At 40.7% G+C, this 23,390-nt stretch overlaps 1 protein-coding gene across 2 annotated transcripts; it reads left to right on the top strand.

Moving 5' to 3' along the window:
* The first annotated feature begins 538 nt into the window (after nt 1–538).
* Nucleotides 539–11,019, top strand: cpz (carboxypeptidase Z). Of its 2 annotated transcripts, none has more exons than XM_018737863.2 (11): nt 539–686; nt 1,273–1,302; nt 2,527–2,901; nt 3,162–3,377; nt 3,847–4,076; nt 5,400–5,561; nt 6,818–6,976; nt 8,203–8,338; nt 8,812–8,951; nt 9,501–9,600; nt 10,311–11,019. In XM_018737863.2, the coding sequence occupies exons 1-11, from the start codon at nt 569–571 to the stop codon at nt 10,658–10,660; spliced, it is 2,016 nt and encodes a 671-aa protein (XP_018593379.2). In that variant the 5' UTR covers nt 539–568; the 3' UTR covers nt 10,661–11,019. The 2 variants fall into 2 exon arrangements, with proteins under 2 accessions (XP_018593379.2, XP_018593380.2); XM_018737864.2 differs by having other exon boundaries at nt 3,847–4,043.
* The last annotated feature ends 12,371 nt before the right edge of the window (nt 11,020–23,390 follow it).

Consider the following 23,390-nt stretch of genomic DNA (forward strand, 5'->3'; position numbering starts at 1 on the left):
TTAAACCAACTTTTCTTTCCACAACTGCTGTGATTTTTTTTATCAAAATGAGATGACTTACATTTACTGATTTAAGTGACACTTTTGTCCAAAGCAACTTACCATGATAAGGTACCTACAGTTATTCACCCGTTTACAGAGCTGGGTTATTTTTACTGGAGCAGTTAGAGTAAGCACCTTGCTCAAGGGTACTACAGCTGGAGGGGGGATTCAAACCTGCAGCTTTGGGGGTTCAAAGGTTCAGCTCTAACCTGCTGGACCGCAGTGAACCGTCGCTCCTAATTAAATCTTTCCAGCTCAAACATCAGTTATGTAAAAATGATCTTTGGTATGCTTAGGAAATATAATTCCTAATTCAAACTGCAATACTTTCATCTATGCTCTGTTTTTTTTTTCTTGTGAAATGTGATCTTTTGACCGTAATATACCTAATATAGGTGCGTTTCCCCCCCCCCCCATTCCACTCTTTCCTTAGGGAGACAGGGGATGCTGTATAAAGAGCGTTTCCAGCACAGGTTTAATTAGAAGGAGACAGTGAGTGTGGATCGTGCTGCTGCCACATCACACAATGCACTCGCTGCGCAGCCGGAGCACAATGAACTCGCTTTTATTGCTTTTAAATGTTTTACTCACCATAGTCTGCTGTGCTCCACCACGACGATGTGAACCCGGGGACGAACTCCTAGGTATTTTTTTTTTCTTTTTTTCCCGTTTTCCGACTGATTGATACGCCGTTTACTTGGAAACATTTATTTAAATATTATGATGATTATTTTATTGTATGTACTGTGCGTTCGGGTAACAGATCTGAAGAAAATCAGTCACCGGGCCGTAGTTTTAATGTAATGGAATTGTACTAGTATCAGTTAGCGGTGAAATTCCAAAGAAAGAATAGCCTAACAAGTTTCGAATTTTTTTAAGACGAAAAAGAGAAATATGATTGTTAAAATGTAGGCTGTACAGTTAGTGTGTGAAAGTGCGCGGGACGAAATGACCGGCTTTTGTGAGAATCCGTGATTTCTTTAGGCTTATTCTGGAAAGGTGCATGAAAACAGCAGATTACTTCAATTTCAAATAACTTTGAGACTTGCCGCACTTTTTTTGTCTTTCACGTTAAAACTTTATTTTTTTAGCTGCACTTTTGCGGATTACTTTGTGTCCCTTTTCTGCCCTCTGGTGTTAAATATGCGTTTGAGCCCCCCCGACAACACACACACTGCACACCCCACTTGATACTATGGATGTTGATTCTTCTGTTCTCTTTCATTTCAGGAAGATGCCAAGTTCCGCAGGAAGAAAGACGTAGGTGTTTATTGAGCAATATTAATATAAACTGTGTCATTGTCGTTATGCTGTTATTGATATGGTTTTAGATCTGGTGGCTCAATGGAGTATTCTGAAATTTTTTTTTCCATGATTTAGATTAGTTTTGGTTGGTCATGTAAGTCAGACTTTTTTTTGCAAATAAAAGTAAAATTTTGAGTGAAAATGAGTTTTAATGACTTTATGTACATGTAAAGAAGGTGGTCACATTTCACCGTGTAATGTGACTGGCAACTTGTCCTTATGCCAGGAACTCACCTCTCCCAGACTCACTTCTCCCATGATCTCTTAAGTGCATGTTAATGTGTAAATGTTTATGCACAATACCTTTGTGAGTTTAACTACTGAATACTGGATAAACTGTTCTGTAGCTACTCGTGTGATGTACATTGGTTCATATGGTGGAAAGTAAAAAATTAACTGTCCTTTAGAATCACGTGTCTGCATCTAAGTCTCTCTTTCTGCTAATGTGATGCACACATTGTGTTTTCTATAAGATATATGTCTCTTTGGAGAGAAATGTCTGCTAAATGGACAAATGTGTGTAAACTGCAGAGGGGTTTTTCAGACTGCCCCACCCTGCCCTGAGAGACTGCCGTCATGTCCTGAGCCTTTTGTCAGTTAGCAAGGAGATACTTGGCAGGGGAGCAATGATTCTGTTTCCAAAACCTCCTGCCATTGCATGAAGTGACTTGTCTCTGCATAGCTTTAGTGGGGGGTTGGGGGGTGAAGCTCTTCAACATGATTCAGAACACTTCCTACATATTTGTGGTCTGGAATTGTAAAATTCACTGAAGGTTGTCTATGTATTTTGTTGACTTTTGTTGCACATATCTGAAAATCTTTAGCATATTCTTTAGACAAGCCTGTTGCTGTGTTGGGGGGGTGTACGGTGGCGCGGGTTTTGCCAGTCCCGCTCTCTGGTGGGTCTGGGGTCCAAGTCCTGCTTGGGGTGTCTTGTACGGACTGGCATCCCATCCAGGGTGTGTGTCCTCCCAGCCTTACGCCCTGTGTTGCCAGGTTAGGCTCCGGCTAGCTGCAACCCCACTTGGGACAAGCGGTTTCAGACAGTGTGTGTGTATATTGCTGTGTTGTGTTTGCTTTAGGTATGGTGTGAGTCTAAGAAACATACGTATTGAATGAATACAACCTCCCACATGACTGTAACTATCTTCTGAGCATTATTTGTACCTTTTGACCCAGTGCAATGCACAGAAGTTGTCCTGGGGTACTGCAATGACCTACCCTACTCGAAGACCAGGTTCCCCAACCTCCTGGGCCACAGAACTCGGCAGGATTCTGAGATGGGGGCTGAGTACCTGCTCCTGAGTGTGGCACACTCCCTGCTCCAGGGCGAATGTATGCCTGACATCCGCCTACTGGGATGCTCTGTACTGGCTCCCCAGTGCCAGGACAGCCGCATCCGGAAACCCTGCAGAAGCACGTGTGAGGCTGTGCGCCAGGGTTGCGCTCACGCGTTTGAGAACATTGAAATGGCCTGGCCCTACTTCCTCGACTGTGACCGCTTCTTTGCTGGTGAAGAGGAAGGCTGCTTCGACCCTCTGGAGACCCTGAGAGGTAACCCCGCTCAGATCCACAGTCGGATTTGTGCGTTTTTCGCAAATACAAATCACAGCAGACCCACAGCACCAATAATTACTGAAGTGCGTTTTCATGTTGTTCTGTTCCATTTTTCATCATTTTTCCTTCAGATTCAGATCATTTAATTTGCATTGCATGTATTTTTATTATGTGAGATTCACTTGGTCAAGTCGATTAAGAACTGAAAAACCGCTTCTGTTTTTATTGACAACCTTGTGCACTGATCGTAATTTCAGCCCAACAAGAGGTTGCCCTCACCAGTATTTCCCCGGAGGAGCCTGCTACCATAATTCAGTTCATCTACCACTCCAACGCACAGATGTTCAATGTCCTGAAGCGGACTGCAGCAAAGTGTTCCCACATCTCCAGAACATACAGCATCGGCCGCAGCGTCGAGGGGAAGGACCTTCTTGTCATCGAGTTTTCGGACAACCCCGGCCAGCACGATCTTTGTAAGCAATGTTTCTCCTCCCAGTTGTTCTGGGTGTATTTCTGCTATATCTGTGCTCCTTGCATTAGTGCAGTACTACTGCAAATGGATTTTCACAAATTGAGCTGGACATAAATTAATGCTGTATGGTTTTTATGATCTATTTAAAGCAATATTATAATATAAGGGTTCCACGTGGGAATTTTATAGTAATGTAGTTTATACAGTAATCACTACCACAGTTATTGAGTCTCTCCATACAGTCTCTTGCTGTCTTATTATGTAGTGGATCAATGGACCTTTATGTCTGAAAGCAATATGTAGAGTGGCTTCTCGTGTGAGAGTTCATAAGTGTAAAATAAATTTTTTTTAAACATAACACGCTAGCAGCTCTTTTAGCATCATTTTTCAGCAGTTCTGTTGCTTTGTGGCCTGAGGTGTATTATTCTGTAAGGTCACGATTTTCATCCACGGTGTATCTCTGTTCTCAGTGGAGCCAGAAGTCAAGTACGTGGCTAACATGCACGGGAATGAGGTGCTGGGCAGACAGCTGCTCATCTACTTGGCTCAGTACCTGTGCTCTGAGTACCTGCTGGGCAACGAGCGAATCCAGACTCTCATCAACAACACCCGCATCCACCTCCTGCCCTCCATGAACCCTGACGGCTACGAGCTGGCTGCCGCAGAGGTAGAGGATAGCAATGATCCAGAGATCCAGGAAGTAAATATCCGTTCTCATGGTGCGACCACAGTCTCTTGCTGAGCTCAGCGCTGCTGCGACCAGGCCTCCCACTACCAGACTGTGCCCTCGCTACACCAACGTAGGCATTATTCCTGGCCAGTGCAGTCACAAGATTCATTACCAGTCACATCATATACTGTAATTATATTCATTGTCACATTTTAAAAATGCACAGTGTTGACGTGATAGAATAATTTCTGTGTTTCGGGACATCTGGCAGTGGGCAGGCTGTTGGCCACAAGGTTTTCAACTAACAGGAAGATTTCTGGGAATTCTCTCTTCATTTCTTCTGTAGCAGACTAATAGTAGAAGACTAATAGCAGAAGACTAATAGTGTAACAACTAATATTAGAATATTAGTATTTTTTTCCTCTTAAATGAAGGGTCACCACGGACATTATTTTAAGCTAAAATTAAATTGAATTTTCTTTAATTTCACCAAACTCGGCAAGTTTAAACGTGCATAAATTTAGAAAATGCATATCTGAATGCATCGTTTTGCATAAGACTATAAAAGCTGAAGCACACATATTAATATTTTAAAATATTTGAGTTCTGTGATTTCTTTACTTTACATTAATATAGTAATTAAATATGACAATTTTAAAAAAGTATGTCCTGTACACTTGTACCTCGTGTTTCAAAAATCCAAGTTACAAATTTTCAAAGATACAAACAATATTTCTCACATTTCACCAAGAGGACAATATCATTTGACCCAGTGAAGAACTAGTTAAGATTAAACCGTGTTGGTCCATTGTTTAAAAAATGCACAGAGGCCAGCCATCCCACACTGCTGCTCTGCAATCCTACAGTGCCTCTGTTCTTTGTCACAGTGCCACTTTGCCACATTATAAAGCTACAACGAAGAGCCATAAATACAGTTATTTAGGAGGGAGGCCTGTCTGAAACTGGGGGCAGGGCCTATGATTACACTGTATTTGGCATTATGATTATTTGTAGGTGGCATGGGGCGTATCCTTTACTTTTCCGAGTGGTGGGAAATCACAGTTCCTCATCTCATAAGAGCCACAGGACACCACCATCATGAGGAGAGGAAGTAGTGTGAGCAGAACAGAAGGCACCATGGCAGTCTCCCCTGTGCAGTTTTTACCTGTGTTCTGTGGGGTTCTTACCTATGTCCATCTCTGAGCTGGACAACCACTCTTTCAGATGTTGCTCTCGGTGCGGCACAGATGGGCTTTCCTCGCTGTCACTTTCCCCTTCAGCAGCTGCCATTTTCACATTGTTCTTCCCCCCCACCATACGGGAGCCATTACTGACCCACTGTGGGAAATGCAGGGCCCCATCTACAATGGATGGATCACTGGCCGTGGCAACGCCCAGGGCATAGACCTCAACCGCAACTTCCCTGACCTGACGTCCATTGTCTATAGCCAGCGCCGAAACAAACGCCATCGTACTGATCACATTCCCATCCCAGACTCTTACTGGTTTGGTAAGGTATGACTTGTACTTTACTTTATCTATTTTATAATGCAGGATTTTATTTGTTATGTACTTGAAGTCAGAGGAACAAAGACTTGAGTATTTTCCAACACTGTTTTGAGCTTGAGCCAGGAATGGATGAGATAGTAATGCACATGAAGGATACCTTTTAAAACATTAAAATTTCAAATGGGGTAAATGTACTGGCACTTATTTTTCATAGCATTAGGATTTTCACCTTTGCAGACAGACAGTTTTCACCATTGTGGTAATGATATATTGCTGTATCCCTACGGTAATCTATACTGACTGGATATGATACAAATGAGTACTTAAACATGAAATGCAAAGTCTTAAAATTGATTTGTGGCATTTTAATGCTGCTTCTTATAGAGAAACCATTTGGTAATTAAGCTTCTAAACTTTTAAGACTTCCAATCTTAAAAGAACATATATTCAATGTAGAAAAGCATTTATATCCAGACAGAGACTTAAGCTTTTCCTGAGTGAAGACCATGTTTTGTGGTAAAGGAAACAAGGTTCCCTTGTGCGATTCTGGTTCAGGGTTAGAGCTATATACCCTGACTTTTCCTCATGTCAAACTGGTCCACTAATTATTTTACCCATTCTGTTCCTCAGTGCCAAGCAATATACCGTTTCTCTGTGAGAGAGCTGCTGTGTGTAAGGGTTGCTGACAATGCATTGTGCTGTAGCTGCCGAAGAGAGACACTTGTGCATACGTTATGCATGTAACATAGGTGATCAATGGAATGAGCATTACAGAAAAAACATAAAAACATACTAGGGATGACTATTGATGCAGTAAAACTACAGCCTTCTAAAATTTTGATTTTTAAATTTATTATACTTCAGTTTGCTTTTAATATTATACTTACATTTGTTTTGGTTAGATTCTTTTTTTCCCTTCCATGCAGGTTAAAAATTTGATTTTTAGGACCAAAGATCTGTGTGAGCTATGAAGCACTTACTCTGATTCTTTTCTGGGGAAAATACACTTGACTATTAGAAAAGCACAGATTTAGCAAATCTCTTTAAATTGAATATGTAACTGTGTAAAGGTCTGTAAAGTGTTGTTTCACAGTTCATAAAAGTTTATAACATGGTTGCATAAACATAAAATAATGTTAAAAACGCATCAGAAATGTATTTATTTATCAGGAAAAAATACTACCAGTTTCTAAAATTTGTCCTCTGTGGTCATTAGGCTATGACAATGACCAGCTTGTTGTCTGCAATCTCATGTCCTACAGGTAGCCCCAGAGACATACGCTATGATGAAATGGGTGCGGTCCATTCCTTTTGTGCAGTCTGCCAGCCTGCATGGGGGGGACCTGGTGGTCTCATACCCTTACGACTTCTCCAGACATCCTCATGAAGAGAAGATGTTTTCTCCTACTCCGGATGAGCAGGTGACTGCCATACTATCAGCGGTATACAGAGCACGGTATTTTATGCGCGCGCTTTACATTTGTTTGCAATCTGGTGTCAAATGTAAAAATGTTGGCAGCAGTGTAGTTGAAGGGCCCTGCTTAACGTCTCTGTAAGCCGTGCACTAGGCCTTCATATGCGCTGTGTAAGCATTCATGAATATTTAATCAACCAAACATACATTAGGTAAGATGGTCCATCATGGGTCCTAAATGAGATGCACATAAAATCTTTCAGCATCGCACCATCCAGTATTCTACACGTACATTCCTTCAAAAACCATGCACAGATTTTGAAGGCATTATTTGTATTCAGTTAATTTATTTAGCAGACACTTTTCCTCAAAGCAACACACAATTGACGTTATAGAAAAGTGTGTTTCATGATAGACACACACACACTGTCTGAAACCACTCGTCCCAAGCGGGGTTGCAGTAAACTGGAGCCTAGCCCAGCAACACAGGGTGTAAGGCTGGGGGGGGACACAACCAGGACGGGACACCAGTCCATCACAAGGCACCCCGAGCAGGATTCAAACCCCAGACCCACCAGAGAGCAGAACACGACCAAGCCTGCTGCGCTGCCACACCCCCAATGATAGACAGCAGCACCTATAGATTCAAACACGATTATCAAAGCGCAGCTTGTTTGTCTGATGCCGCTGTTTTGCTGGCAAACATTATTCATTATTCGCTGTTTATAGAAACGAGCATCGGATACTACATGAATAGATGAGCATGGCAGATTGTATTGTACAAATTTATGTAGGGAGAGACACTGCTCAGGATGAAACACTTCTAGAATGCTGCATTTACAAGATCTGGGAGAAAGTGAGTCCAAAAGAGGTGAACTTGGAGACCCTTCTTAATTGTTGAGAAGGATTCAGCAGTTCTGAGGTAAGAACGGGGTTCATTCCACAGCATCAGAGCTAAAACTGAGAATCTACAGGGTTTCACTTTTGGACCTCTTATGAGTGGGACCACCAACTGGGTAGAGGTGGAGAAACACAGTGCTCTCACTGAATTGTACAGAATGATCAGATACTGTAGGTATCATGGTGCAAATCCTTTGACCAACTTGTGGACTGTAGCCAGAGTCTTGAACTTGGTTCAGTTTTAAATACCTTCCATCTACAGGACACATAAGGCAAGGTAAACCTAGGCATTGCGAACACCTGAAGTATGCAAAGCTCACATCTCACCCACAGGTGTTCAAGCAAATGGCCAGGACCTATGCAGATGCCCATGCAACCATGGCAGACAACAATACAGAAAGATGTGGGGCTTCCTTTGTTAACAAAGGGGGCATCATCAACGGGGCCCTGTGGTACAGCTTTGCTGGAGGTAGGCCACAATCATGTCATTAACATAAACCTGCTTTCCAATTAGAGCTGACCGTCAAGAGCAATTTTCTTATGGATGCTTTAGCTTGTGACTTAACCAAAATCCCTACTGACGTGCTCATTTTTTTGGTATTCTGTTATTTGCACGTTTTTGTTTGATGTCCGTTGTTTTAAAAAAGTAATGCATAATTTCAAGGTGCAAAATCTTTTAGTCTGTGACATTGTTTAATTATTTCATGCCACACTGGAATATTTTCATGTCTTGAAGTTTAATTAACTATGATAAAGATAATAATTATGTATTACATATAATACTTTTATAAATTTAGCAAATCTACAATAGTTATGAGCATATTCTGACAAATTAGTTAAATCACTTGTGCAAAGATGAAAGAATAATAAGAAGGACACAAAAAAGGTTCAGTCTAAGTGCAGTCAGCAAATGGAAATAATGGAATTTGCCCCTTTATTCAGGAATGTCAGATTTCAACTACCTCCACACAAACTGCTTTGAGATCACGGTGGAGTTGGGCTGTGACAAGTTCCCTGCTGAGGAGGAGCTCTACACAGAATGGAAGCGCAATAAGGAATCCCTCTTGAGCTTCATGGAATCGGTGTGCCTTTTGCTCTTACTGAGCATCTTGGTCATCCATTAACAAAGACAACAAAGCACAACTTAAAATATACTGTATGATGATTAGAAATGTATTTCAAACATGAAACATTTATTTCAAACTATTCTCTTTTTTTGTGCTGATATTTATTATCTTTATTGCATGCTCTCAATGGGGATTTCAGGCACCAGAATATAAACTGCACACTGACAATTAAATCAGAGTGTGTCAGTCATTGTCTTAGACATTAATGGCCAGGGAAAAGTTGAATTCATATTTGGACAAATGTTAAGGTGGTGCTTAAAGATATTGACCTGAAGATATGGTTCTAGTCTCAGGAAGGTGTAGTACTGTAGTACCCAAAAGTAGTATACCTAACCTCAGCTTTCCCTGTAAAATATTCCACAGGATAAATGGGAAGTATTGGCCTAGTAATGTCTGCGCAATGAGCTCCTTTTAACCCTTCTTATCTCTGAGTTTAGTAACTGATCTGATAAAGCAACAATATTAGGCCCCAAAGTGCTTATTGTGGTAACACTGTCTACCCAGGTCCACCGGGGAGTGAAAGGAATAGTGAAGGATGAAAATGGCAATGGAATCAAGGGAGCCAGAATATCTGTCAAAGGAATTCGACATGACATTAGAACAGGTAATAAATAAATGTACTCTCTCTTTTTTTGCAATTTCTACATTATTTTTACTATACAAAAGGTTTATTTTAGCATTTCTACTTGTCATTAAAATAACACTTATAATTTACCATGCTTGCACAGCCCAAAGTAAAAGAAGTTTAAGATACCTTATACATTTCTATGTTAATGGATAATGTTTATTTTACAACGCAACAAGTGATTTGTTACAGCCAGACTTGCTTTGACTGGTCTCATGCTGGAACAGTGTTATCTGTAGCACAAGTCAGGGTATGTGCTGAAGACCGGAGATATCCTTGTCACTGACAAGTTGCCATGACTTATCTTCTAGAACAACCCGGAGTAACCCCATTAGATTGCTACTGCTGAACATCATTATATTAAACCATGTTTTCAGTATATTTTAGTATAATGTTAGTACATATAATATACATATAACTTAGTTATATAGTTTACTTACAGTTTATAGTTACCAGAGAAAATTATTGTAATGTTATTAATGTTTACATTGAAAACAAAAAGTACCATGGATTCCACCTTTTCCCCCACATTAAACTGAAATAATTTTCCATTAGAATTCGTTTAGAATTTTGACTGATATATGTATTTTATTGCTGTTGTTTGGGAATACAATAAAAAGGCAAATAAACTACAAAACTGAATTGAATGCCATTTTCCTACTAACAATGTGTTTATGGTGCCTTCCTAGCGGAAAATGGGGACTATTGGCGACTGTTGAATCCCGGCATCCACATCCTCATGGCTTCCGCCCCTGGTTACACCAGGGTCATGAAGAAAGTCAACCTTCCAACGAGAATGCAGAAAGCTGGCCGTGTTGACTTTGTGCTAAAGAAGGTCCCCCAGGAGCCAGACATGGAGGACTTGAGTTTCCTACCTGGAGACACCTATGATCGCTTTGACCCCTACAACCAGTTTGAACGCTACACCCTGACAGAGCTTGGGGAAGACGAGGAGGAAAGGGAGGAGAAACCATGGTGGTGGAACTACTTCACCCAATCAGGCATCTCTGCCCCAACCTGGCTGCTTAGGAATGTCTAGGCCTTGAAGAGAATCACGACCAAGTGCAGCCTAGCTTTCCATGCAACTTATTGTAATACTGCACAGGCTTCTTCACCTGCTGCAAACATGATGTAAAATATCCAAGGTTATAAGATCATGTATCACATTCTTACTTCTACATCCTATGTTTTTACAGAAATTTATTTAAATTACCTGTTTGTAACCAACTGAAACAAAGACTGTTAGAAAGAATAGATTTTATACTGCTTGACTTTACACTGAGGTGGCGGTCTAGATATGTTTGTATTTTTCATTTGTTTTTTTATGAAATGTCCAAGGAAGTCCTGAATGAGCTGGATAATTAAAGTTCCACTGAGCTGGGACATTAAAAATGGTCACCGCAGTTTCTAATAAACACAAAATTTTTCTAACTTATAACTTCGTCTTGTCCAGCTTAATCGACAATATAACTTAGTATATTATGTGTGTAAATGTTTAAATGTTTTCTACAGTAAGGCACACATTTCTGTGTTATGGTGTCATGGTCACAACTCATGCATCTAAATAGTTCTTTCAAATTCTGAGAAGCATCTGATGTTTTGTAAGATGTATGGGGGTGGACAAAATAGCAAAACTACCACATGGATATTAGAGCATCTTTAAAGTAACAAAATCACAGCTACAAATGCAACTGCAAAGGTGAGTCATGTCAGTTTGATGAGCAGTATGTGTGAGGTGTAAAACAGGGCAGACAATTGCATTTTGATATGAGGTGTCAAAGCAACATGAGGCAGCTAACAAAGTTTCAAAGAGGTAAAAAAAGCCATTGTAAAAATTACAGGTGCATTGTTACAAAAAAACTACTAAATTATTTGATGTGCCAAGGGGAACAGACAAGAATAATGTCAACATATGCCAAACAAAGATGGAACAGCAGTCATTGAAGCTCACCGACAGTGACAGGCGGACACTTCACCGGATAATTGCTACGTGCCACAAAATCGCCGCCTCAAAAATTACCACAAAAGTAGTTGGAATTTATGGCAGGGAATTTAACGGCAACACACAAAGATGCATAACCTGATGCAAGGAGCACAAAATCTAAACCCCCGAGCAATGAAAAAAAGCAATATGGTGCGATGAGTCATCTTTCACTCTATTTCCTACATCCAGATGAGTTAAAGTTATGGAAAAGCCAAAGGATGCCTTCAAGACAGAATGTCTGTTGCCAACTGTTAAACATGTTGGGAATCAAGAGTGGTAAGGGGGCATCATCATCTGGGAGTCATAGGGTGTGATAATTGCTTGGCATGGTCATATAATGGCCAGGGAGTATGAGCCCAACTTAACAGGTCCAGGTTGACTGTATGATACAAACAATTTTCCCTCATAATGTTCCCATATTCCAGGATAATGAAGATCATGGACACTGGGATGAAGTCAAATACCTTCCATGGTCTCTCCAATCACCAGACCAAAACTGCGTTGAACCTTTATGGGAAGTTCTGGAATGCAGAGTAAGAAGTGTATTTCAAGAAGAAATGAAACTGTTCTGAAGGCAAAGGGTGGCCCTGCTCATTAGGCCCTCATATTGTTTGGTGCTTATGCTTGTTTTCAAAGTCAACTTTATTGTCACTTCCACAATGTGTTTAGAACATACATCGGAGTGAAATAGCATTTCTCCTGGACCACAGTGTGACACAGAGGACAACATACAGCATACAATATATACTGTTACTACTACAGTACAGTTCACAGTAACTAACTACTAAAGTAAAAACACTGGAATTAAGTGCAGTGGTGTGGTCGGTACAATAACTATAAATGTAAACAGATTTTAAAAGTGGCAATGCAAAAAAAGTGTGTTTTTTTTGTGCAATAATTCTTCGGAAAAGAGGGTCAGCCTGACCCAATGTAGGTGCATATGAAACGTACTAAAAAATACAGCAACTATACTTGGGATGGACACCAATTCAAGTAAGGTTTCGGCAGAGACCGTCAGGGACTTGAGAGGACAATCTCTGCAGAAGGTGGCTGCTGTCTTTCTGGATGGTGGGGGTTGGTTCCAGTGGTCAGAGTTCAGATTCTGGTATGTAATGTGTGGTTAATGGTGGTACAGAGAGTTCAGGATCCTGACAGCTTGTGGGAAAAAGCTGTTGCACAGCCTGGTGGAGCCAGCTCCTCTGCTCCTCCTGTAACTCTTCCCAGACAGCAGGAGGCTGAAGAGGCTGTGGAGGGGGTGTATGCGGTCGCCCACAGTTTTGGAGGCTTTACGGACACAGCGGGCATGGATGGTAGATGTCCTGGAGGAAGGGAAGTGGGCTACCAACGATCTTCCCACCTGTCACTATGTGTTGTAAGGTTTTGTAATGCAGTTACACCAGACAAATATAGACTATGTTAACTGAAATGTGTATATATTTTTCTTTTTCAGCGGCAGTTCCTTTTTAACTACAAAATTATATAAAAGGAATTACTTTGTGACGCACTGCTGCAGCTGACAGGAGCAATCAACAGTCGCGTGCGCGCGTCTTCTTTCGTTTGGTTTCTCGTCAGGACAAAAAAAACAGGGGTTTGTTTTTGGTCCGTAGTAGGACAGCGACAGAAAGGTGAGCGTCTGAGGGAAAAAGTTATTTCCATATGTGAATAAATAAGATTATTGAATAAACACTGCTCCTTTCTTTCCTAACTTTTTGATGGACGTCGTCGTGGGGGCACGTCACGTGCGGAAATGTTTATCGAAAAGGTACACTAATTTAACACAATTACGTGTTTGAATTCCTTTAGATTACGGCGTAACCCCAAACGTGTTTTTCCTTTATTTTTTAAACTGAATCTTAGGTTTACTTTCGAGTCCGGCCACAGAGCTGGCGAATTATGAAGCATGATTCATTGAAATTCACCAAACTTAATTAGAAAGAAAGTTCCCTTAATTAAACTGTAAAAGCACTCATATGATATGCGGTCCAATGAATTTACGCAAATTTAGTCCCAGGCTGCATAGAACCGTGAATTTTTCTTTTTTTTTCTGTTTTTGTTTTTTTACGTTCATCATGTGTGGACATGCACTCCACACCAGGGGGCGCTGTTCCCCGTAATAAACTGAGGTAAAACCGAGACCCTTGAAAATTTCTAGCAATTATGTTATGATTTTAAGTCGCCACACCGACTGCGGTCACCTGTGTCGGCATTTCCGCTTAGCGCACGTCCATTTCCGGGACTCTTCTCTCGTTCCCAGTATCGAAGTTTTTGTCAGTATGCGCTCGACAGCATTACCTTAGACTAAGTACAGTATACTGAGTACTCCAGTCCATCATATGAGCATAGTGCGTAACTGTAATGGGTCCAAAAGAAATAACTGGCAGAGTTAAAGTGAGAAAGGTGCAAAAGAAGTTTCCAAATGACAGCTAGTTGTTATGCACATTCCCTTGCACATGACGTCTGGCCATAATAGTATACTTTAAATATGTGTATAATGTAAATAGTTGAATTATGGGTAAAATGGAATTGTGTTTAACCGTTGTGGGGATTTACAGGGAATATAAGGGGGTAGCTGTGTTTGCCAGCATAGAAAAGGAGAAAGCCTGATGGATAATAAGTAGGCTGGGAAGGATGGTTTTATGCAAAAGGCCTTCTTGGACCGAGAATATTATGTCCTGGTGTTCCGATAAATGTTCGTAATGAACGCTGTCCCCCATCCGAACCCAGAGCACAGTGGGCTATGTGTGTGTCTGTATACAGGTTCTATGCACAGGGTCTAAAGAGAATGATGCAGATAGACAGTATGCTGTCAAAAAGCAGCTCTCATGTTGTCATTATTTGGAGCAAATGGCTCAGAGTGAAAAGGTTACAGTTTATGAGCGGTATGATCATGCAGCACTTTCTAATAACCTATTAACTTCCAGAAGGGTGTCCAGATAATTTCCGAATTTGTTGGAGTTGTCATGCAAATCAAATGTAATTAATAATGTAAGTTGTGCCAGGTTATATAGTTTTACCAGTTGTCTGTGCTCTTTTGGATGCCCCTGTCATGTTGCTGAATTCAGTGTTACCCTGTATAATGTTTTGAAGAGAATCTATAAAGGAACAACTTCTGACTTAAGTGCATTATCTCCCTGCAGCCTCCTGCTCCCACACTGTCCCACTCCTGTGTCCGGTGACCTGAGGATCTCAAATGCACTGCATCTTCATCGTGGTAAGTGGCAACATAGTGTCCTTTCACTGCTTCATGTTTTGGTTCACCACAGTCTGGAGATCCACATTTAATATACTGTCTTTAGACCAAGCAAAGTAGTTGCTCAATATTTGAAGTACATACTACATCCTGTTTTTTGTATTCTGTATGTGTATTTGCATTTCTTTAAAAGGGTGATATTCTGATGAGAATGGCACAAAAAGCACATTAATTCTCCCATCCATACATTATTATTATTATTATTATTATTTACATGTGACCCAGACCACAGTAATGCAACATTCACTTTCCTTAAAATTTGCCTTTGAAAATGTCTGAGGGACTCAACAGTATGAGCGTTAGACTGTTTTTGGTTTTCCCTGAACTCAGGTTGAACCCACATAATTTTTTATGCATAATCTAGCTACTTTATCTGCAATAACCTTTGAGAAGAAAATCTCTTCTGTTAGCTTAATGAAAAAGGAATGCTGTAGTTTAATGACCTTGGTGTGTCCCTTTGTAAGAGTTTTCACTTATAGATGCACTAAAGTATTTCATGCACAAATATTTCATCCAGAACACAATTTTTGCATGGATCCAGTCCAGTTTTCAAGCTGGAGTCTACAGTTATGAAGCTATCAGACCATTTGGCTGTCTTAAAATGACAGATGGTAAAATGTATGCTGTATTGTCACATGCCTTATTCACTGAACATTTAAAATGCAGTAATTAATTAAAACATTACCTGTGTGTGAACATTTTGTATTGATTACTTTTACTCCTTTCTCCTTCTTCTCAAAATAAATTAAATGCCGCTGGGCGCTTGATTCTCTGGCCCTGTGTGTAGAAAAATGCACATAAAATAGTCATTGCTCACACTTTATAGATGTCGCACAGAATCATTTGGTTTCCTCTTATAGTTTCAGGTACTGGCTTTAACTTTAAATTTGGAAATTAGTGTTTTCATCTATGAAATTTAAGCTAAGTATACCATACTAGTAGAAAATTTTGAGTACGATAAACTTTTTCCCATATTTTACAGCTGTTTTCAAAGTATACGTTTCCAGAAATACTAGAAAATAGGGGAACATAGAGAATAATCTCTCAATTTTAAATTAGTAGGTGTAGGCGTAATTCTGAATTAGTAGGTGTTCTGAAACTTTTGACTGGTTTTGTATATACTGACTATAGGTTAATGCTGTGTGTCCCGCCAAATGTGACAAGTGATTCAGTAATATTTTAAACAGGCCTGTTATTATCTCTCGCTCTGGTGCGGCACATTGTAAAGGGTGATGGCTCAAGAAGTTTTCCTAATTGTACTTTTCAGTGTCAGCCCAGCTTGAACTTGTCTAACGCCAGTGTTTTGTAAACTGAAATCCAGTTTAATTTGTGTTTGTGTATTGACAAAAGTTGGGTCACTCTGAAGCCATAAAGATATCGAGCTTGACACGGCCCATGGGGTGCCAGGTCTCTCACATGGGAGCCGGACTCGGATTTGGCAGCCTCAGCCCCCTGTGGAAAACCTGCCTGCAGGGTAATGACAGCACTCATCTCTCTGCCTTATTTTCTCGCAGCAGAATTATGACAAAAACCATCCCACATCAGGGAGGAAGTACAATAGTTCAAAGCGTATAAGACTTCAAGTTGTGAGCCAAGATATCCATGTGATGTGCAAAATTGTTTTTATGACTTTTTCCTCCTCTTTGTCAGTTTTTTCCCTTCCTGTTAGTGTTCACGGATATAGATCTAACAAAAGTGTGCAGTTGCACTAATACTCAAGTTTTCATAAATAACTGCTCTTGTTCCATATACACACACACCGTCTGAAACTGCTTGTCCCAAGTAGGGTCACAGGGAGCCAGAGCCTAACCCAGCAACACAGGGCATGAGGCTGGAGGGGGAGGGGACACACCCAGGACTGGGCGCCAGTCTGTCGTAAGGCACCCCAAGCAGGACTCGAACCCCAGACCCACTGCGCCACTCAACCACGGTCTCTCCTTTCTTCCATATAATATTTGCTTATTTGGGGATATACATCAAGATTTTTCCCTTTCATTCCATTTTTGGAGTTTAACTCTATAGCTCTATGTTCATTGCTCCATAACAATTATTTATACATTTTAAAAAAGGTCAAATGAATTATCAGCTCAATAAGTGTTCTAAATATTAGCTCATTTGCAAGTTACAGACATTGTTGCTATAAAATGTATGGTTTATATGACATGATGGCTTTTTTTTTTTTTGCCTGAAGCAACAATCCAGGTCAAGGCTGTTTGTTTGATTAGCTAGTGCCCAAAGTGACCACAAGTTTTCAGTTCTGTTTAATTCCTGCGTATGTAGTTAACTGTTGTAGTTTTGTAAAATGATTTGAGAAAAGGGCCAGGGTTGTATCATAATTTTACATTTTAATGCAGTGTATGAGTTTCTGAGACGTGGTGGCACAGCAAGCTGAAGCCAGCGCTTTGCACCTCCTGAGTAGCGTGGTGTGTGTGGGGTCTTAGTCTAGCTCAGGATGTGCAGAGTTTCCGGGTTTACTCCTGTGTTCGCACTCCCAGACCTACTCCTCTGGAGGAATATACTGGCACTTCCTTCTGTTCGTGAATAATTATTGATGCACATACACTTTTAATAATCTTGTTAATGAAAATTGTTATGTATTGTAAGGTGTGCATGTTAGATGTGACAGTAGTAACGAGATAGATTTTTTCATCAATAATACTATGTTGGCCTTGGTACAGGGTATTTTTGTTTGTTGCAGTTTACAAAGAGCACCAATAGGTGGCAGCCTAGGGTCACAATATAAGACCCTGCACTGAGGAAATGCCTTTTGGTTTCATTGCATCTCAGTAGAAATTACAGAGGCTTTTCACACATATATTTGCAACTAAGTAGCTAAATCTTGCAGGAACTAATCTTGTGTTGTGCAGAACATAATATTGTACAGAATGTAGTTTTCACTTCGTAATGTGGCTTAAACACAGTTTGTCAGTTTTCGATTTTTTTGCTAGCTGTGGTTATGTACTAGTGTTTTACTGTATTAGTAGTGGTGGTGGTAGTGTCAGGCTGCTGCAGTTTCCCCAGCCAGTGCAGTAGTGTTGTTAGGACATTTTCAAAATGTGCGTATGGGACAAGCGGTTCAGAAAATGTGTGTGTGTGTGTGCTTATGATGAAATTTGACATCAGGGGTCAAAGGAAATGATGTTTTGCCCTTTCTGTTTATAGCGGACACAATGACGCTGTCTTAATAATTATGTAGTTTATATGGCAAAAAACAATGAATAAGTTAACAGAAGCATATAAAAAATCAATACAAACTCTTAACAACACAAGCAGTCTTCTGGACCTTTCACCTTCCTTCCAGTAATTTTTGTGTAATGATGATGACGAGCAGTGTATTACTTTTCATAATTTTTTTTTTTATTAGCACGTAAACTACACGCAAACTATGCTGCTACACACAAACATAGAGATGGGTTTAGTTAATGCCTGTGCAGTCCCTAAATTTGTGCCCTCCTTCTGTATTACATCAATCAGTATACTGGTTAAGCGCTACCATTTTCTCATTTGACAAATTGCGAGATTCTAAAGAATAATGCATAATTCTACTGTTTTTAATACTATTGTATCCAGAAATGTATGCTGTGTAATAAGTCTGTAATAATATGTTCTTGGCCATATCAAACATCACTATAGCAGAAGAATTTATGTATTCAAACAGGTGTGGAATAAAGGAGAAGTTCACTTCATGGATCTGAATGATTGTGTAGATACAATGTATTTGATTCAGCATCTTTCTCTGTTTACTGTTTCTGCATGATTTGTATTTATTGTTAATGATCAACAGTTGGTTTTCAAATTATGGCAAGCTGTCGTTAGTTTTATAGTTTCAGGATGACGATTTTGAGCGTATGAAAGTGAATAACTTGCCAAGGTCCATTTGTAGCTCCGAGGACTGCAGGGAAAAATAAAATAACATGAAACAGAGTAGGATATTGTGTTTTGTGTACCCTTTTACCCTGTATTACCTCCCTTCAACTTCTTTCGGTAAATAGCCATAACAACTTTAACATATGGCCATTGTATATAAAGCAGATGTGGCTACTTTAATTCTCACAATTTCTCTCTTTTCACTGCTTTTCTGCTGGGATGTTTATCACTAGGAAGAGCTCACATCGCAGGCCTTTGCTACTCGTCCCCGTAATGTGGTCGGCTCAGTGTAATGGCGGGGGATGTCTTCTCTTTGCAGTAAACATTTCTCTGTCGATGGAGACAAATTGACTCATGCAGCAAGATGGGTTGTCATTGGAGGCCAGGGGGATTCCTGGAGAGCAGGGGACTGGCAGTGCTTTTGCAGTTCAGAAGGTGTTCCACCTCCCTGGTGATTCAGCAAAAGGCTGATACTATATGTGTTTGAGCAAGAGTTCTGTTATTCCCTCCTGCTTTTGACATTTTTTTTTCATATTTGAATAGTCTAAAATAATTCTCACTTTATTTGTATGGTGTGGAGCTCCGGGGGGCACAGTGGCACAGTGGGCTTGGCTGGGTCTTGCTCTCTGGTGGGTCTGGAGTTTGAGTCCTGCTTGGGGTACCTTGTAATGGACTGGTGTCCCGTCCTGGGTGTGTCCCCTCCCCCTTCAGCCTTATACCCTGTGTTGCCGGGTTAGGCTCCAGCTCACCGCAACCCTGCTTGGGACAAACGGCTTCAGCAAATGTCTGTGTGTTTATTTGTATGTTAATAAAACGTCTAAGCAGTAACATGTTTTTTTTTATTCATTTATTTTCACAAACTGCTTGTCCTGGTCAAGGTGTAGGTGGTCTGGAGCCTCTTCTGCCATCACTGGATGCAAGGCTGAGGGTGGCGCACAGGAACGGGACGTCAGTCCATCGCAGGGTAGCGACACACAAAGTCATTCATCTGTTCACACACAATTTAGCATCACCAATTCACCTGAAGTGTACGTCTTTGTACTGTGGGGGATTCCCACACAAACACAGGGAGAACATGCAAACTCCACACAGGCTGAGCTGGAGTTGAACCTATGTCCGGACAGTCCAGGTGTTTTGAGGTGGCAGTGAAAAACACTGTCACCATGCCATCTTGTTTTACAGTTGTAGTGCTTAAGCAAAAACAAAAGGGAGCAAGCCTGATGATAAATAATTTAATAATGTGTGATGTGTGACTGCACTAAATATTATGTTTAGACATGTATCTAAAGCAGGAAACAATGCATTGCAACACCATGATATATTCTACTCTTTGAAAACATTACAGGCCTTTGCTACTCGTAAAGTAACAGTAAAACTGTTTACATCTTTCCATGCTTAAAGACCCAGATATTATTCAGTTCAGTTATACCTGACTTGATAAATATGAAAGGTAAACTGAACACAGCTCACGGTGATCAAAGTGCAAATAAAAGGGCTTGTGACATGCTCTCTAGGTGTGAGAGAGGGAGTTATGTGGGAAGGTCACATGTCTGAGAGTTCAGAACAATCTTGCTTTGGATTGACCCCTCTGCCTGGCTGGAAGTAGCTCTCCCCGGTCGCCCATGTGAGATGGGGTCCGAGGTCACCAATTACTTAGGGAGGCTGAGAAAGTTGTATGGAGCTGCTCTCAGCTGCCACACCGAATTAGTGTCAGGCGGCTTGCAGGTAGGCAGTTGGTAGTAATGCTTCATTTCAGCCCGCTGATTCCGCTCCGTTTACTCTCTTAGCAGCAGGAATATACAGCTTTGTGTCCTTTCTCAAGTCCCATCTTCTTTACGTCTAATCTTGACCATTTCTGATAGGTACAGCGCACTTGTGCAGGTTGTGCCCTTCTCAGAGTGTATTGGTATTAAATATGCACTCTGATTTCTGGCAAGGTACTGTATGTGGGACACTTCTAAGCTTGAAAACATTGAGTCCATCACTGTTATGTGCAAAATCTTGAAGCAGATGAATTAAAAAATAAGTTCTTTGCTGAAACCTTAGTGAACTATTAATTTAATTGAGAGGAGCACATTACTGATAGAGTTTGCATACATGGTCAAAATGTACACGGACAAAGGAGCTCATAAACGGAAAAGTGCATAAGTAGAGATTTTGATTTGGGGGAATGAGTTACTCATCTGAAATTAACCACAACTAAAATGCCTTACTGTGTTGATCAAAGTTTTCAGAAGTTGTGTCCCTGAGGGTAAATTAACTTTCTATGAGAATCACAAGGCTGATTCACTATGCTCAGCCGAACTAACATAATTGCAAAAACAGCACTTGATTTTGCAATAATGGGTCAGTGTCATCTCCAATTCAGTCCGCTTGCTCAGTGGCAGCAATTACCGGACTGTACATGTGCAGACAACTACTTCAGCAGGCGATAATAAGCCACTTTCTTTGTTACAGACCCTGAGCAAACTTGAACCGGCTCGTGAAGCAAACATAATTTGGCAACCCATGGATGGCTCCGCACAAAACGAAAGATTGTTGTAGTCAAAAACTTCTCAACTATAACAAAGCAGGTTCAGCTAGGTTAAGGTAACGCCTCTTTTCAGTATTAGTGTCTACCACACAAAAGCGAACGAGCAGAGCAGGAGTACAGCAGCTCATTTGGGAAAGTCACTTCCTTGGAAAACACACGAAGGTCCTACACGTGTACCTCACACAAAAGCCATCAGGAAGGCTTACTGGAATTTTAGTGATTCGCTTATTACATTTCTATTGTTTTGTTTGATTTTCCCCACCAGAAGCGTGACGGTCTGGGGTCGCAGCTTGGAAAAGCCCCGCAGTCCAAGCTCGACCTCGGCGCTAATTCGGCCGACTAAGCCTTTTGATAAGGTTTGGTTTCAGAAGGCAGAGTTTGTTTAGGTTTCGATCCGCTTTCCGTTTGTTTTCGTCCCTTTGAACATTTCATTTCCCCCGTAGCCTGGGATCACAGGGAATGGCTCCACTCTACACATTCACACCTTGGGCCCCTTGCTGCTGCTGACAAGCGTGAAAAACTTCTCCTCCAAAGCATTTACGTTTCACTGAGGCGGGGACGACACGTCGGTACACTGTGGACACACAGTGGTGTCTTTTACATGCCTGTGGTTCGTTCATTTTAATTACGCAACCCTTCAGTTACAATATGTCCTAGGTGGGTTTTGCCACGAAACAATTTTGTACCTGTTATAATGTATGTTGTTACTAATCTTCTTTTAGCTGACACCTTTGTTCGAACCAGTGTTGTGTTCAGTAGATAACTGAGAAAGATTTATCTATTTATAGAGTATTCTTACTGCAGCAGGACACTTACTAGAGTACTGCAAGCCTGGAAGCTTCTGATTGCAAGGTGACAGCCATACCCCCCCGCCCCCCATTACAACCACTAGGGAATTATATAATGAAGCAACATCTAGCGTAGCAGTAAGTAAATGAAAGATGTATCTATTCCTTCCTACTCCTGAAATTTAAGTTTATCACAAACAAAATAAAATGAAAGCAATCCACTTGTAAAATATTAAGGTCTTTTTCAAGATGAAATAAGGGACACAGCATCATATAACTTTTTGAGCTCTCCTGTTATTATTTTATGCAAGGGACTGGTGTCAAATTTAGGTTGTGCCCTGCCTCATGCTCTGTACTTCTGGGATAGGCTCCAGCCCATCACAACCCAGTACTGGTTATTGATAATGAACAAATGACTTGGCAGAAGGATGCTATGGGTTTTAAAGTGATTTTATCATGAGTAAGAACTGGAATGGAAACAATTCTAAACCATTACAATATATCTCACAAAGTCTTAATGAGAAACTCATGTTACTATATGATAAGTGAGACTGAAAAATCATTTACTGCTACTAGATTAAACAATGGTAGGGGAAACACTACCCTATGATCCTCACTCTCCAAGCTTTTAAGACAAAGAATTTGTTGGGGGCTGATGAGGAAGAAAACATTACATATCCCCAGTATGTGTAAATCCAGAACTGCCAGTCATGTGATTTCGGGTTTCGAAAGTGCCTAAAGCACAATGGCATTGCGGAAGTATTACGGCATATTAGTTTTTAATGCTTTTTTACTTCAAAGAAAATAAACTCTAACTAAGTTTAATTCTTACAAGATGCAGTGAGCAAATTGCATTAATGAATCTGGATGTTGAAAGCAAAGCCATAATTTGATTATTTGCTTGAATGACAGCGAAATGTTTATATGTCCAGTTAGTAAACAATAATGCAATGCACTGTTGCTAAATAGTACAATTACCCTGGTATATTGTGTAATTTTCAACATATACAGTATGTATATACATGTACAGTAGAGTGTATGTGCGTGTATATGTATAGTATATACACACTCACACTGGCTGAAGCCGCTTGTCCCAAGCAGGGTCGAGGTGAGCCAGAACCAAACCCGGCAACTCAGGACGTAAGGCTGGAGGGAGAGGGGACAGTTGCAGGATGGGACGCCAGGCCATCACAAGGCACCCCGAGCAGGACTCGAACCCCAGACCCACCAGAGAGCAGGACCCAGCCAAGCCCACTGTGCCACCGTACCCTCTCTCTACAGTACATATATATACTGTATATATAGATATATATATGTCACACAGTGTATAGATTTGCACATATAGCA

Source organism: Scleropages formosus, chromosome 16 (genome assembly GCF_900964775.1).
Source record: "Scleropages formosus chromosome 16, fSclFor1.1, whole genome shotgun sequence".
NCBI lineage: Eukaryota > Metazoa > Chordata > Actinopteri > Osteoglossiformes > Osteoglossidae > Scleropages > Scleropages formosus.

Excerpts from the sequence above, each read along its gene's own strand:
- cpz (XM_018737863.2), top strand. The coding sequence starts at position 569 with ATGCACTCGCTGCGCAGCCGGAGCACAATGAACTCGCTTTTATTGCTT. Across the intron at positions 3,378-3,846 it reads CCCCGGCCAGCACGATCTTT|TGGAGCCAGAAGTCAAGTAC; the intron begins GTAAGCAATGTT and ends CTCTGTTCTCAG. Across the intron at positions 8,339-8,811 it reads GTGGTACAGCTTTGCTGGAG|GAATGTCAGATTTCAACTAC; the intron begins GTAGGCCACAAT and ends CCCTTTATTCAG.